Source organism: Poecilia formosa, unplaced genomic scaffold, assembly GCF_000485575.1.
Source record: "Poecilia formosa unplaced genomic scaffold, Poecilia_formosa-5.1.2 Scaffold273, whole genome shotgun sequence".
Lineage (NCBI taxonomy): Eukaryota > Metazoa > Chordata > Actinopteri > Cyprinodontiformes > Poeciliidae > Poecilia > Poecilia formosa.
This window is the reverse complement of record NW_006800212.1, coordinates 720,316-736,042: the sequence shown is the minus strand read 5'-3', so window position 1 is coordinate 736,042 and position 15,727 is coordinate 720,316. Positions and strand designations below refer to the sequence as shown.

Below are 15,727 nucleotides of genomic sequence, written 5' to 3'. Positions count from 1 at the left end.
GTGTGGATAATCTTTGCAAACCTGACCAGGATAGGTTCAGAAAGCCTTCAGTTTTACTCAACCTCTGTTGATAAATTATGAACCCAAGTGTCGAACTCGGACGTCCTTCACACATTCATCAAATGTATAACCTCTTCTGTGCCACCATTTCACACCTCCCTGTTTGGGCTGCTTCTCAGCCAAGTATAGATATCCCTTATCAGTGCTGAAAAGCTATTCTGAGCAACATGGAGTGCACTTCTAAAGCCTCACATTTTTGCACATCCTCCTTTTTTTGCACATCCTCCTTTGCAAAATAGCTTAAAGTCAGTTAGATGGATTGGAGGATGTCTGTGAACATTTATTTTCAAGCTTTCCCAGAGGTTCTCGGTTGGGTTTGGGTTTGCTTTGATCTCAATGTTTCCATCATAGCTCTGGTTGTATGTTTAGGGACATTAACCTGCTGCTGGAAGGGGGATCTCCTCCCCAGTCACAAGTCTTTAGCTGTCTCTGCAGGTTTTTCTTTCAGGATTGTTCTGTATTTAACTCCATCCATCAACTCTGAACAGCTTCCCTTATCCTTCTATTAAAAGTTAGTAATGATCACGATAGTATAATGCTGCCATCACCGCCATGTTTCATTATGGGAATGGCTTTCTTCTTGCTACCAAGTTTGTTAAGCGCACAGCCTACAGCTGTTGTTAGCTGTGGACCGTTACCAAACTGTTGGGTTTATGCTGAGACTAAATTTCAAAACAAGTGGCTTCTGTTTAATAATTATCTGTGATGACTTTTATTTAGGGGAGTCAGAAGGATGGACACAGATGGGGATACATTTTTCTGATAATCGGTTTTGAAACAAAAATGTCATCAGATCATCAGTTTGATCATCAGATCAGAAGTTTGTCCATCGGATTATTCTCATTAGACGTTGTTGTTCTCCGCAATTTTGAGTTAATTTCTGGAAAAAAAAACGTTCAAAGTGTCTGAATATTCTTGTACGTGAGCTGCTGTTTGGGTTTTAAGAAGCGCTGTTGGGTTCTGCCTGTCCAACCCTGCTGCCATCAAAAGGTGAGTGGGATTTAACTAATATGGGGGTTGGGGGGGGTGTCTGTTTTTACTCTGCCATCACATCTTGATTATCCATAGCTGCTCAGTGCCCCATCACCGGCGGCGCCTGTTCATTAGCTCTGTGTCTGTGTGGCAGTGGGCCACCATGACTTGGCCATTAGCGTTGCACTCAAAGAGCCCACAAGCCGGAGGCGCTGAAATCTATCTGCGTGCCCACCCACTGGCCTATCTTTAAAGCCTGTGTGAGTAAGCAGTCATCTGATATATGCAAGCGTTTGTCTTTCACAACCTTTCAGTACCCACAGGATTTTTTTTTTTGTAGGTGTGTCCTGAAAGTTTGCATCCCACACAAGAATTTTCTAATATCAGCATTTTAACAATTTTGTCGTCTCAAATTACGCTTGTGTGTCATTTTGTGAACTGTATTTGCCCAAAACAAACTGCAGAGAGAAAGGGAGAGAGAGAAAAGCAGAACATTCCTTTAGCCTCTTTTCATATTTCTGTGATTTATCACCCACCATCAGGTGACAGGAAGCGCTTTCAGGACGGACAGAATAACAGGAAGAAAGGCCAGGAATAAGAGAACCAGAGCCAAACCTGTTTTAGCTATTCTCTCTGATAAATATGCACACCTAAGCTCAGCCAAATGCTGTCACAGCACAAAATGGAAAGGCCAAAGATAGAGGCTCTTTATCTTCCGTCATCTCAAATTTTTGTTTTCTTTCAACGTCCAGAATTGATTTTGTGGAATAAAAATAAAGTCCACACACAATCTTTCTTTTTTTTAAGCCAACATCTGATTTATTTCGAGTCATTGTCGCAACTCGTATACCAATGCAACACTTTATGAGTCGCATTAGTTTATGCGACTATTTTGGATTGTTTAGAGCTGCCAGAAAATCCCAGGCTACAAGTTAAAATTGAAAATGTTTCTTCTCATTTTAAGAAATAAGGCCTAAGCTGCAGTGATGCATTTCTTCTGACAGTTAATTTTGTCACCGTCGGCCTCCGCCATACCATTTAACACTTTTTGTCAGTTCTGCAGTTTCCATGACAACTTTGAACAGGGAAGTGCTGCCAGTGACTCACTTTGTCTTCAAACCCCAGCCGTAGCCTTGTGCACCATGAGTTATCTTTAGTGTGTTAAAGTAAATCACTTCCTTTCCTCTTGAGAAACTCTTAAGAGACAAAGAAAAAGAAAAGAGAAAGGGTGGGGCATGCAGCAGTGCAGTCCCAGTCACCCTTCACTGCGCCAGTTTAGTTTCTGGACTGTCTTATGCATTCCCACAGGAGGGCACAGTAATGCTATAGCTCATTAAGCGGGAGGCTGACCGCAAGGAGGACTGTTTGATCCTCTGAGGATGTTCCTGACGTCACTGTCTAAGCAAATTGTAGCTATTCCCTTAACTGCGTTCAGGATAAAGCTAAGTAAATACAAACTGAGTAGATGCAAACTTGTAAAATTCTAAAGCAACAATATCCCACATGTTGTCCATAATATCCATATGTGTTCTGTTTTGCACTGGAATCTATATTTATACAGGGCATGTAGTTTGTTGTTGTTGTTGTTGTTTTTGACAGCATTTTCAAGTCCTCAGTACCAAAACTGTGTGAATGTATCTTGAAATATAGTGACTCTTAAAGGTGTCCGCACCCCTGTTAAATTGCCAAATATTCAGGATATGAAGAGTGAAACCACAACAATGTTTTGACACAGATAATATGACTTTTACCCTGTATAATTAAACTAACAAAACAGTCGGTTTCAAAAGAAATAAATCATCTGCCCTCAGTGCACATGATTTATATATAATGCTGTGGACTTTTTTTCTCCTGATACTTTGAGCAATTTTAACTGTTTTCATCTTTTGTAATCAATCTGCAAATCATGTCTATTGACAACTGGATTAATATTGCTTCTTTCTAATGTTTCTGCTGCAAAATTTCTCCTTTAAAATTAGGACAATTTAATCTGTCTAAACTTATTCTCTCTTTTTTGGGGAGATACATCTACATTTATGAGTTAATGTGTGTAGTCTGAGAAATCTACAGTTAAATTTGAGAATAAGTTCAACTTGTTGTTTTAAGTGGTTTCTCTTATTTTTCCACATTTGTGTATATTTATGTTTTACGCAAAATATTCAGTTTACAATAAATAGCTAGTATCCAATGTTTGTGAAAGCACAATCTGAGCACCTCGTTTCAACATTTTTAATATAGTTTGGTTAAAAAACGTTTATATGATATATAAATGCAGTGATCACAATCTATTTTTTATTTTATTGTTTGATTAACTTCTGAATGATAACTAGCCTGTGGTTAGGCAGAAGGAGCAAATTCTTAGGATGATGTCTGCACACACTCTTAAAAGTTTTATTGTCTTTGCATCTTCTTTACATGGATAGTCAAGTCTTGTGGTGTAAACTATTTTAATCTAACCACTGGCCAAGGCCTAGGCCTCCTTGACATCCTGTTTGCTTAAATTTGTGACATATTTGCATGTATGAATGTAGCAGTTTGTAAACTCATCATGCTGTTTTTAAACTTTTCATGCAAAACTTTTATTTTATTTTTTTTTTTAGCTTTCTGAGCTTTTATTAAAAGGGGAAAAAATCCACTACTGCAAAGTTGAAATATCTCACAAACAATATTCAAGTGTGTGTGTGTGTGTGTGTGTGTGTGTGTGTGTGTGTGCCAGAGTTGCCTTGCAATTTAAAGTACACCTCCCTATTCCAGAGCAATATGGGGAAAAATGTGTGTAGGAGTGGCTAAGTTTGGAGCATTTTATTAATCAAATGGATGAACACTGCCTTGCAAAACTATTCATATTACCACCAGAAGTACATAACTATTATAGGGGGCAATTCATAAAGTGAAATAATAAATGACTTTCAAAATGTGAACTTGTAAAAAAATTAAAAGTGCATTTGCATTGTGCTGATGTTTTGCTCAGGTGAATCACACCTGAGCAAAACATCATTCCTTATTTGGATGATGGTTTGAACACAGCTCTGTCAGATTCTCGACAGAGCTCGAAAATATAACCTAAAGTGTCTTTAGGTTATAAAACAGTATCCCGAGGTAACTAAAGGTACTTGGGTTATAACTTCATCCCTAAAACTTTTTGGTGTGATCATATCTTTGTATTGTTAGTTCACTAATGTTTTAACAAACTTCTGCGAGGAGAAGGACTCTAATAACAAGTTTAAGACGTGATTTCTGAAAGCAAGTGAAGCCCTGAATTTTATTTAGGGGTGTCAGACGACTGAATACATAAACGCAACACATTTTTTACATTGGGGAAACTTAAAAAAAAAAAAAAAAATGAAGGCATTTCTTTAGTTACATGGTGACTTTTTGTCTGTCGGTAAAGCTAATTCGGTTAGGACAGATAAGGAAAGTGATATTTTTTCAGTCGCGTTTAATGCGAGTACTGCGCCTTTAAAAACACAGTTCTGTGCTTTGTGTCCTAACTGTCGTCCGGTGGCCACGTATGGCTCCTTTCAACAGCGGTAACAGCGGCTAACGAGTCCTATCCGTTAACCGCCCTGACCTTAGCCAAGTGTTTATTTGTCTTTAACAAACGTGGTGGACTTTTTTTTCCCCCTTCTTCTTCATCTTCGTTTGAAGCGCAGAGGACAAAGTTTTGTCTGAATGTTTCCCGCTGGGACCGTGAAACCGGAGGAGGAGGTGGAGGCGGAGAAGGAGGGGGCAAACGGCTGAGGGGTCGTCCTGTCCAGTCAGAGTATCTGATCCGGGATCTGCTCAGTCAGACAGACAGACGGCGGCTTCTTCGAGGCTGAACTGTCGGATTCACCGAGGGAAAACTTTTTCTTTTTTCTTCCCGCGGATGATTCAGTTAGAAATACAACGAGGTTGGGATTAATTTAAAGTAGTTTTGACTTTGTTCGGGTTGGGGTTTTTTTTATCTCTGTGTGTGTCAAGACTTCAAACTCTGGAGGTATCACTCTTCCTACGGACGTTTTTGATTCATATATAACTTCTTGTAACTTTATCACAGCAAGCGGTTCGGTGTTCTTACACAAAATGGATAAATACGAGGATTTGGGACTCGAAGCGAGTAAGTTTATCGAAGACTTGAACATGTATGAAGCATCCAGAGATGGCTTGTTTCGAATGAGGAGGGATGCAGGAAATAACCCGGACTTTGAAGAGACTAGGAGGGTTTTTGCCTCCAAAATGACCAAAATACACATGCAGAAACAGCAAGAGGAGATGGCAAAAAGCAACCAGGTGATTAAAATGAACGGAGGTCACCACGGCGGCGCTCATTACACCAAGGACAGACCGCCCATCAACAGCTACAGGCAGCCGGGGGAAGCGGCGGCGAAGCCCCCGATCCTGTCGGGCCCGGTTCCGAGCGCCGCGCCGGTGAACCAGTGTGTTCAGGCTGAAGCTCCAGCCAGCAGGGCGTACGGCTACGGAAGCAATTATGATAACGAGCGCTTAGAGCCACATTCCTCCCATCACAGTAACTCTTCCATGCCAAGTTGTGGAAGTCCAGCTACCAGTGCTTTGCACCCTGTCTCCCCATCCAGAGAGGGCAAGCTGCCCCCCACTCTCTCAGGGAGCAGCAGCACATCCCACCATCAGCCTCAGCGCCTGCACACATCTAACACTGTCAGTCCTTCACAAGCAACCAATCAGAGTCCACTGTGCTCTGCTGGAACAGCCAGGGCTTGGACTGGAGAGCCCATTGGTGCTCCATCATCAGAGGGCATCCCTGCCTTTCCTTTGACCGCTTTCACAGGTGATGCTGACTATCATGTGCAGCAGCCTGTGAGTCATTACTTACAATCTGTTAACCATAATGGTCCTGCAGCCACTTCCTTTGTCCCAGAAATGCCTCAACCTAAAGCCCAGGTGACCTCTGCAGCCCCATCTGCCTCTAAGAACCAGCTAACAGCTCGGAGCCAAATGCCTGGTGGCGTACAGGCCATGCAGGTCATCAGCGATGGTCCTGGAGGTCCGTCCTCCCCTAAACCTGTCCAGATACCTTCTACCGCTCAGCCTGTGCAGCCGCTGGAGCAGGGGCCCTCTGCAGCTGAAATTAAACTAGAGGCACTTACGAAACAACTGGAAAAAGAGATGGATGCCCAGCCAAAATCGGACTACTTTGGTAAGACTAGCCGACACCAACAAGGGGGTTTCTGTCAGTTTATCACCATCTGAATGACAAAAGCACCCACTCACATTCATGGACACAAACCCATTTGTTTTTGATTTCATATTTCATATTATACACACTGACTGCCACATGTCACACATAAACAAATGTCCTGTATGTTTTCACAATGTCCTATGTTTTTACTGATAAATTCAATTTTTATTTTAGTCTGCTAGACAATAATCCTTCTTTGTCTTCTCTAAACAAACCCTTCAGGCGGTAAAAAATGGCCAAAGCCAGGCAGATGTATGCTTTCATATTGTCTCTTCCCAGAGATCACTTTATCATCGTTGACACAAGGATAGTAACACAGCAATTAGAGCTTCAGCATACAAATATCTTCACTGCAGTGTTTGAGCTTGTGCGTTATCGTGTTTTTTCCAGTGTTTACTTTGACTGACAATGGCCTCCACTGTTTTTAGCTAATGACTTTCATAGACCTGTGCTTGCACATTTTTCAATTATCCCAAACTGAGCGTTTTAATACCTGCTTGAGCGCGTGTTGAGTTCCACCATTGTTGCCGAAGGTGCAGAGAAACGTCAGCAGAACAGTGATGTTCCGCTCATAGTGCCTCGCAAAAGTTTTGCAAACCTTTAGAAGTTTTGCCACATTCTGTCATTTTGCAGACATAACCTGTAATGCTTTGGGACTTCATACGATGGAGAAACAAAAGGTTGCACATATTTGTGATACGGAAGATTTTTGATATTTTTGTGGTGTCTGTGGTGTGCGTTTGATCAGCCACTTTGAATTAATAACATTGAAAAAGCCTTATTTTACTCCACACACATCTGCATGTCTTTTGGGACACATTTACAGACAACAATCATTGCACCTTCAGACCACAATCATTGCACCTTCTCATAGCTCTCTGTTAGATTGAATGGAAAGTCTCTGAATATCACCAGATTCTCCATTGGATTAAGAACTGGACTTTGACTGGACCATTCTAGCATATAAATGTTTAATCTAAGCCAAGGACGGACAACCTCCGTCTTAGTTTTAGATGTTACTTAGGTTCAACATTATCAATCATCTCAATTAACGTAGTTTTTCCACCACACATAGCAATTTGCATATTGACCAAAAAGTTTAGTTGTGGTTTCATTCGATGATCACCTTCTTCCATGTTTGCTTTGTCGTAAATGTACAACTGTAGAACGAGACTTTTTAGCTTTTTTCAACGTTCGTCTTTCTTCTTGTCAATTTTCCACAAAGATCAGATTTCTGCAGTGTGTGACTGTGTCAACAGATTCTCCCTGCTTTGGATCTCTGCAGCTCCTCCAGATCTCCTATGAGCTGTTGGCTGCTTCTCTTTTTTAACGCTCTCATTGCCCTTCTTATCAGTTTAGTTCAAGGAAGTATAAATGACTTTGGACGCTGTAGTTGAGCTTTCAGAAGGATATCCTTCATAAGATTAGTTTGTAAGCTCTAATCTGCAGAAAGAGATATAAGAAAAGATAAAATGTAAAATAAGTATGCCCTACTTCAACAGTATTCTATAACAGATAGTAAATGAAAGTTGATGCATTCGCTATGAAGCAGCTCTGCAAAATCATCATCGTTTCCTCCGTCCAAGAGGAATTTCCTGTTGGAATGTCACGATTGCAATTCACAGTCCTTCTTCGCCCCCCTCCCCCCCACTTGTGTTGGTGTGTAAGGGAAGAAGTTGCAGCGCATGGGACTGTCACGACACGGCTCGTAAATATCCTCCTGACGTGAACGTTACAGACGTGTGGGACAGTACAGGACCCATGTGCAGCCAGGAAATGTGTAGATTATAAGTAATACACTAAATGTGTATATAAATAAATACACAGTTCTACATGCTCAATCCCACACAGCCCACACATGCAGTTGTTCCTATTTGGAGTTTCCCACCACACTGTGGCTCATTCTGAGTCATGCATTCATGCTAGATTTAAAGGAAAAAAAAAAACAGCGTGGAGGCCTTTTTTCTTGTCGTCATAAAGTATCTTTCTAATTCCGTGAGGAAAATGTACAAGAAAATGCCATTTCTTTAGGCACATTTTGTATATTTTTGATCCGTACTGCTGTAGGTTATTAAATTACTTTTTTTTCTTCTTCTTCGTTTTAGTAAGACTGTGTGCTTCCAAAAAGTCTTTGCCAGTGAAACTTTCACCAAGCAGTGTCCTGAAGGCAGATGCATCACATTTCCCATGACTACTCTTTGCCGATCGGCATAACTGCAGATGTAGGTTCTGGGAAATGGTGTTCGGTGCCAAATGGCTGCACTGGGGAAACACGAAGGAATGTCTGCAGGAATTTTTAAAATGAGGCTTTTAGACACAAAAGGGAGGTGTGGTGGTACCCAGACAAGTTCAGGGGTGCCTGTTGTGCAGATGAATGGATGAGTGGCCAGTCGGAGAGCATTGGGGGCAAAATTTGTGGATGTGTCTTTTGTATTTGGCCCCAAGGGAATAAAAGAATGCTAGATTTACAGGAAAGTTCATCCAAGATGAGGAGAAGTGGTGGGACCGGAGTTTTACACACACACACACACACACACACACACACACACACGCACACACAATCACTGGAGGGTTTAATGTTGTGTTAAGATGAAGGATTAATTCATCCCATCTGGCTGTGGAGTCAAAAAGCACCATATTAACTCTTCCCAGGGATTTTTTTGGCTTCTTCTCTGGCAGGCCTTTTGGAGTCCCGGTCCCGTGTGTGTGAGTGTGTGATAGCCCTTCATGCGCATGTGAGCATCTTTGTGAATATATGGCCTGCAGAAGCTGACAGAATGTAATATCCTGTGTCAGCTCAGACTTTAGACTGGAGTCGCACTGTGCGCACTGGTGAAAGTTAGGAAATGAATCCATGAATGAAACATTACTGCATATTTTACGGGATTGAAAGTGGATTCCCAGTTTCAATTATCAAGTGATATGCAAATGTTGCCCAATGTATTGGGCACAAGTTGACTCTTTTGCAACTATCAGCATTAAAATTGCTACAGACATATTCTAATTCTAGTGAAGATATGTAAAAACCCTGAAATAAATAACTCTAATCTCACCCTGATGAATGTACAAAAATATTAACTTGTCTTCTATATTAATTCAGAGGTTTGAGGTATTCAGAAGTTCATTTTTGATCTCTTCACATCATCCAGATACAACACAAAATTTTATTTAAGTAATAATCGCTCTATTAGAGTTCCCAAGGCTTTTGTTAGACAAACGGGCCGTAGCGTCACAGATCCTCCACTGTACTTAACGAGACGTTTTCCCATATATTCTCCCCTTTTTTTCCCACACCGATCCCACCAGGAGCTTGTTGCCAAAAGTTGCGTCTGTCTGTACAAAATGCATATTTCAATGGAAGTCCCAGTAGAGTGGAGTAAACTCCACATGTTTATGTTTGTGATGGTTGGACAGAAAAAGCTCTTTTCTGGTAGCACTCCCAAATAACAAATTGGCGTGGATTACTAAATAAAATCTCATAGAAATGCTGATTTAATGAAGTTTAAAAAAACAAAAAAAAAACAAACATGTGATTGTGTAACTTTTTTTATTATTTCAACATTGGATGCTTCCCCCATTATGTTCTCAGATTGAAGGTTACATTTTTTGGTTTTTCAGTGTGAGGTTATGCTACTGCACTGTATAATTTTTCCTCGTCATTAACTAATAAATGTGTGTGTATGTACAGTACGGGCGCACTACACCAGCAGTTTTTATACATGGACAAGCTGCAGGCTGTAATTGGCTTCTCCATATGCGGCTTTTGAGTCCCAGCAGTGTGAGTCACAGACACCCTGACTCTGTATTCCCGTAGAAACGTCATGGAAAAGTAGTTAGCTGTAGCAAAGGTCGAAGACATGTATTTATTGAGCTTAAAGCACCAGAAAGAGTGGAAATCTTTTGCTGATTATTTAAAGTTTGACCTGAGAGTAAGACTTCATCTAAAAATGTTTTTTTCTGGTCTGGTTATTCTGTTAGAAACTTTCAAGAGAGATCCATGGGATGAATAGATGTTTAAAACATTTTTTTTCCCTGTCAGTGGAATATTTGGCAGTAAGCAGCCATCTATCGAGAGTTTTGACAGCTGGAAAAGGTGAGGAAGGTAGAATGAGAAGTACGGCTGTGTGTTTTGCTTCCCTTCCCCCAAAATTTAACCCAGGCAGTCCATTTAAAAGGCAGGCTTGTAAATGACCAAAGCAGCAACAAGGTTGATGCAGAGACAGGAATTTTAATGCATTTAAAAAAAAAAATAAAAAAATTTGACTTTTAGTGTATTTTTCTAATTAGAAATAAAAAAGATAATGAAATGTACATTTTTGTTTAGAGGCAAATCTTAAAGCAAAACATATTAAATGTCCTAAATGTGTTTTCTTATCTCATTGGGGCTTTTAGAAAAAGGGATTTAAATGACCAGACTTGCTTATTTTAGTAGTTGATTCTAATCCAAATAGCTTACATAAGTGCTGCATTCTTTTACTTTCTAATAATATCCTTCTGTTATCTCTAAATCTCCTCTCCAGCCACTGGAACCCTAGATTCATTTTTTGTTGTTGTTGTTGAAATGATTCTCTAATTTCTACCAAAATTTTGACTAAATTATAGAAGAAAATTTGGCTCAGCAGCGTTATTAAGTGAAACTGTTTTTTGAAGGAGTCAGCCATGTGATGTTTGTTGGATACAGTGGAAACAGAAGGGTCTTTGTCAGTGATTTAGGAGGAGCAGAGTTGGGCGGACCTCCTCTGCTGGGCTCCAATTCAGAGTCCCTCAGGAGTTTTTCTATAAAAAAAAAAAACATACACGCACACAAATAACTCGGTGCCCTTGCGTGTACATTCTTAAACTAAAAGGGAAACTCGAGGTCTCAAGGTTTCATCCTCCATCAGTGCCGTAAGCCCCTGTGTTGAGTCAGTGGTTGATGAGTGGAAGGCCATATAGCCATACCATAGCTGATTGATTTGACACCCATCTGACTGCGTCTTAGTGGTGATAAGCTGTCATCGGATTTGTTCTCAAGTTGTGTAGTGGATGCTCAGAGGCATAAATATAGAGCAGTAAAGTGCAGATTTGATCTTTTACCAACTAGATTCTGACCAGTCCGTTGAAAATGTCTTTGTAGAACCAAAGGTTCACTCAGACAAATCCCCACATCTGGTGGCCAGGATCTGCAAAATGTGAGAAGTGTATCGCTAACCCTTTCTTTATATAAATATTGGTTACTAAGGACATACAAGACAGGCAGTCATTTGGAGCTACGACTTGGCACACATTGATATGATTCAATGTGTTGTGTAGCTCTACTAATAACCCAGTTTGTCCTCTAAGCTAAGAGAAGGTTGAGCAAGAACAACTGATCATGAGATTCTTCTGATTATGTACGATTATTGTTTTTCCTGCCTTGACGGACCAAAGGAAGGCTCACTTGTTTTGACTTGATTGTTGTGATTCTGGTGTTGAATGCTGATGTATCAAGACCAGTTCTAAGTCCAGGTTTTACCTCTCTTTCACCTTTTGGTGCCTGTCTTTTATCATTGTATGACTTCCTGTGTAGATATTACCAAGTAGGTAATATTTAGATGAAAATAAAACATGGTTAGGATATAAACTGTGTCAAAGGAGGGATGTTTTTACTTCGATCAAAGGAGCATCGCTGCTATGATCGGTCTTATTGCTCTCGACATCCACATGTGGCTTACTTTATCTACACATTTTATTGTCTATACTTTGGCTTGAGTGTCCGTGTGATCATTAAACAGACTCCACTCCACTGTCGTTATGTCGAGCCAGCCAAGCAGAGTGTGTTGTGAGAGTAGGCACACTTTGATTTTTATCAACTCCTTTTATTAACACAAGTCCAGGTTTCAGAGCCAAGTCAAGCAAACAGACTGGGAAATATTTCCCTTTTTACTAAATCAACTTCCTGACTTTTGTCTGGATAAGCTAATTCTGTGGTGTATTGTGTTTGTTTTAGGATACCATTTTTTTTTTTTTTACTGTTTGTGTATATAGTTGTATTTTCATGTAAATATGTAGTGAAGCCCCTCTCCATGTCACTGTTTTTTGTTCCAGGGCTTTGCATGAAGTGTAACAAGGCGGTTTACGGAGCTAACCAGGCCTGCCAGGCTATGGGTAGCCTCTACCACGACACCTGCTTCACCTGCAGTGCTTGCAGTAAGTACATACACCTACACACACCATGCCTTCACTGTGAGATTTTCTCTTCTCACTTAAACCCCTTTGGCCCCATACATGGAGCTTATGACTCCTTAATAACAGGCTGCTGAGCTCCTGTATCTGTGAAAGAAAGTGGCACCTTCCTCGGTCGTTTCCTTCCCTTCGTAAATGCTCACAATTATGGAGGGATTACTATCATGTATTGCTGGTGTTTGGTTTGTGGGTGTGTCGGTCTATCTTTGAGCCCACACAAAGACAGAGTTGAACTATTTACCTGCCCGATTTATCAACCTGTCAATTGAATACCTTTTTCTTTTTGGATGAAAAGATTCAGAACTTCACGCTGAAAGTCGCTGATTGACGAATATCTTCGCTTCTACTCAGAAACCTTGAGACCACTTGTCGCTTCTAGAAAAGTAACACGACATTCCCCTTTTACATGGTGTGCTTACATTTGTAATTGCTTTGAAAATGTAGAATTTTCTAATAGTCTTGATCAAAAATTCTCCAGTGAAATGTTTTCCTTTATATTTTTGTTCTGTTCTCACTAAGTTTCTGTGCACTCCCTCCCTGGACTGAAAAACATTGCAAGAAGAAGGTCTTTTGAAGAAACGAAAACAAAAACAAATATATGATTGTCTTGCAAATGTATTAATACTTGAACTTTTTGAGGCCACGTCGATAAACTTTGTGGTATTTTATTGGGAATTTATGCAATAGAACAACAGTAAGTTGCACTGCATAGTTATGAAGTGCAACAAAAACCGTGTATTGGTGTCTTCTCATTTTTAAATTCATGCTTCGTGTTAGATATTATCCCAATCAAAAATATTTCTCTTGACCAGAATCTTCATGTCTAGAACAGAATGACTGAAATACGACCTGGCTCCTCACGACGGCAAATTAAAATCTTCGCTCCATTTTTCAGCTCATGGGTATGCCGAGTATTTGTGCCACTGTTTTGGCGAACCCCCGCTGAGGCTCATTGTTCTCCAGCTCCTTTGACCTCGGACGGTTATGCTCTGAAACATGTGATAAACATCTCTTGTTTTCCCCAGCCTCTCTGTCCTGCGTATGAGACGGGAGACAAAAGAGAACGGAGGCATTGTGGCTCAGATTGAGGCTGATGTCTGACATTAGGTGGGGAAGGAGGGGGGGGGTCGTAGTTTACACACTACATACCTCTCATAGCTCGCTCCATGTGGGGGCACTAGGGTTGTGCTCGCTTTAAGTGGCCACGGGGAAAAAAAACATCTCGTCCAGAGAGGAATGCAGGAGTAGGGGCCCATGTAGGTCCAACAAAGTGTAAATAGATGGAAGACAGTATGTGGACAGGGGGGCCATTCAGCTAGAGCATGCATCGCACCACGCACAGCCATGAGCGATGAAGGAAACTCCAACATTTCTGGTTGAGATTTTTGTTGAAGATTTCACATCTCTGGCTTTTGTGAAGCTTTAATGTGCCAGCACTGATTTTAGCAGCTTTAGTTTTTTTTTTTTTTTCTATAAGGAACTTTGTTCTTGTTTTAGCGGTCATTTATTATTCATTTTAGCTATGAATATTCCTAACAGGATTTTCTTCTACTGTTGTGTTCTTTTCCACAACATTGGAAATTTTAATAAAGTAAGTTTCAACATGCTTAAATGTGCTTTAAATGGCTACCTGAGCCATTTTAAAATATTACAAAGCAATATTTGCCACCGAGGAGCTTTTTGACCACCTCGGCGACCTCGTCCCCAGAGATTGGAGAGCCCAACCCACAGTCCCCAGGGTCAGCTTTCTCAACAGAAGGCATGTTGGTGGGATTGAGGAGGTCTTTGAAAGTATTCTGCCCACCGGCCCACAACGTCCTGAGTTGAGGTCAGCAGCACACCATCCCCACTATAAACAGTGTTGGTGCTGCACTGCTTCCCCCTCGAAGCCGTACGGAAGTCTTTCTCCATGGCCTCTCCAAACTGGTGAGTTGGCTCCGGTGGTGGGGGAGGAAGCCGGTCAGCCCTGGCAGGCCCAAATGTGTAGTGAGGGTCTGCTGGGAACGTCTGGCGGAGTCCCCTGTGAGACGGAGCTTTAACTTCCATCTCCGGCAGAACTTCGAACACGTTCCGAGGCAGGTGGGAGACATTGAGTCTGAGTGGACCATGTTCCGTGCCTCCATTGCCGAGGCGGCTTATCGGGGCTGTGACCACAAGGTTGTTGGTGCCTGTCGCGGCGGTAACCCTCGAACCCGTTGGTGGACACCTTCGGTGAGGGAGGCTGTCAAGCTGAAGAAGGGGTCGGGCCTTTTTGGCCTGTGGGACTCCAGAAGCAGCCGATGGGTACCTGTGGGCAAAGCGGCAGGCGGCTCAGGTGGTCGCTGAGGCAAAAACTCGGGCGTGGGAGGAGTTTGGAGAGGCCATGGAGAAAATTTATCTAGAGAAGCTGAAATACCTAGCCATAATGCTACTTGACACACTATTGGCTGACGTTTGCAAAGCGGCCAGTACAGGAGCGCCATCTATTTTCCTTGGCAGTGAAACAAAGCTGAAGTTTGCTTCTGATTGTAACTTCCTATTGAGGAAATGGTTAAAGGGCAAACCTGGACTTAATTATTCTACGCTATTAGCCGAATCGTTCAGACCTGTTTTGTGATCTGTGAAACCTGTGTTTCTTACCTGGAAAAAGATCGGATTTGAGAGTTTTGTCCAGCTGGTCATCGGGAGGGGACGATCAAAAAGCTGATTCTGGTCACCAGCTGATTTCTCTTTGATTACTATCCAGAGCTGATGCTGCACTTTTCTGCAGGGTGGATAATGAGAAGTAGAACCAGCCACAGTTAGACGCTGAGCCCTGTCCTCTCTGAAAACAAACTCTGAAATTCGATACACAGAAGACCGACTGTTCTGACCACCACTCTCATTCACACTCCCACCAAGGCCTCCAAATATTCCTCTTGGTCAGTTTTCTACAAATTGGTGTCTCTACCAGAAAAGAGAATGATTGAGAGCGAGGCTGAATATCTGCTTTAAGACGTTTTATTTTGAGGGGGGCGTGTCTCAGTTGAGTAATTAGCCGAGGGGAAAGAGGGAGGACCAGGGTGACAGCTCGAGGCGTCCCACGGTCACTTTGAATTGATTATGTCGTTTTTCATGAATGGGATTAGTCTTGAGGGCTAATGGAATGGTTTTAATTAGAAAAATGGCTTTGTGATTTGTTCTGTCCCACAGGTGTTTTACATTTTTATGAAAGAACTACAGTCATAGTCCTTTCTGCTGCTTTTCGAGCCATCAGTCCTGACGCCTGACTTTACTTAAGCCCTTATCTTTTCAGAAAAGCTTGGAGTTTTC

At 41.5% G+C, this 15,727-nt stretch overlaps 1 protein-coding gene across 1 annotated transcript in view; it reads left to right on the top strand.

Annotated features, from left to right (window-relative positions):
* Positions 1-4,503: 4,503 nt before the first annotated feature.
* limd1a (LIM domains containing 1a) overlaps positions 4,504-15,727 on the top strand; it is a 20,158-nt gene continuing 8,934 nt past the window's right edge. The window contains exons 1-2 of the mRNA XM_007571110.2: positions 4,504-6,190; positions 12,299-12,400. Coding sequence (XP_007571172.1) covers positions 5,098-6,190; positions 12,299-12,400 — 1,195 coding nt within the window. The 5' untranslated portion in view covers positions 4,504-5,097. The remainder of the gene's footprint in view (positions 6,191-12,298; positions 12,401-15,727) is intronic.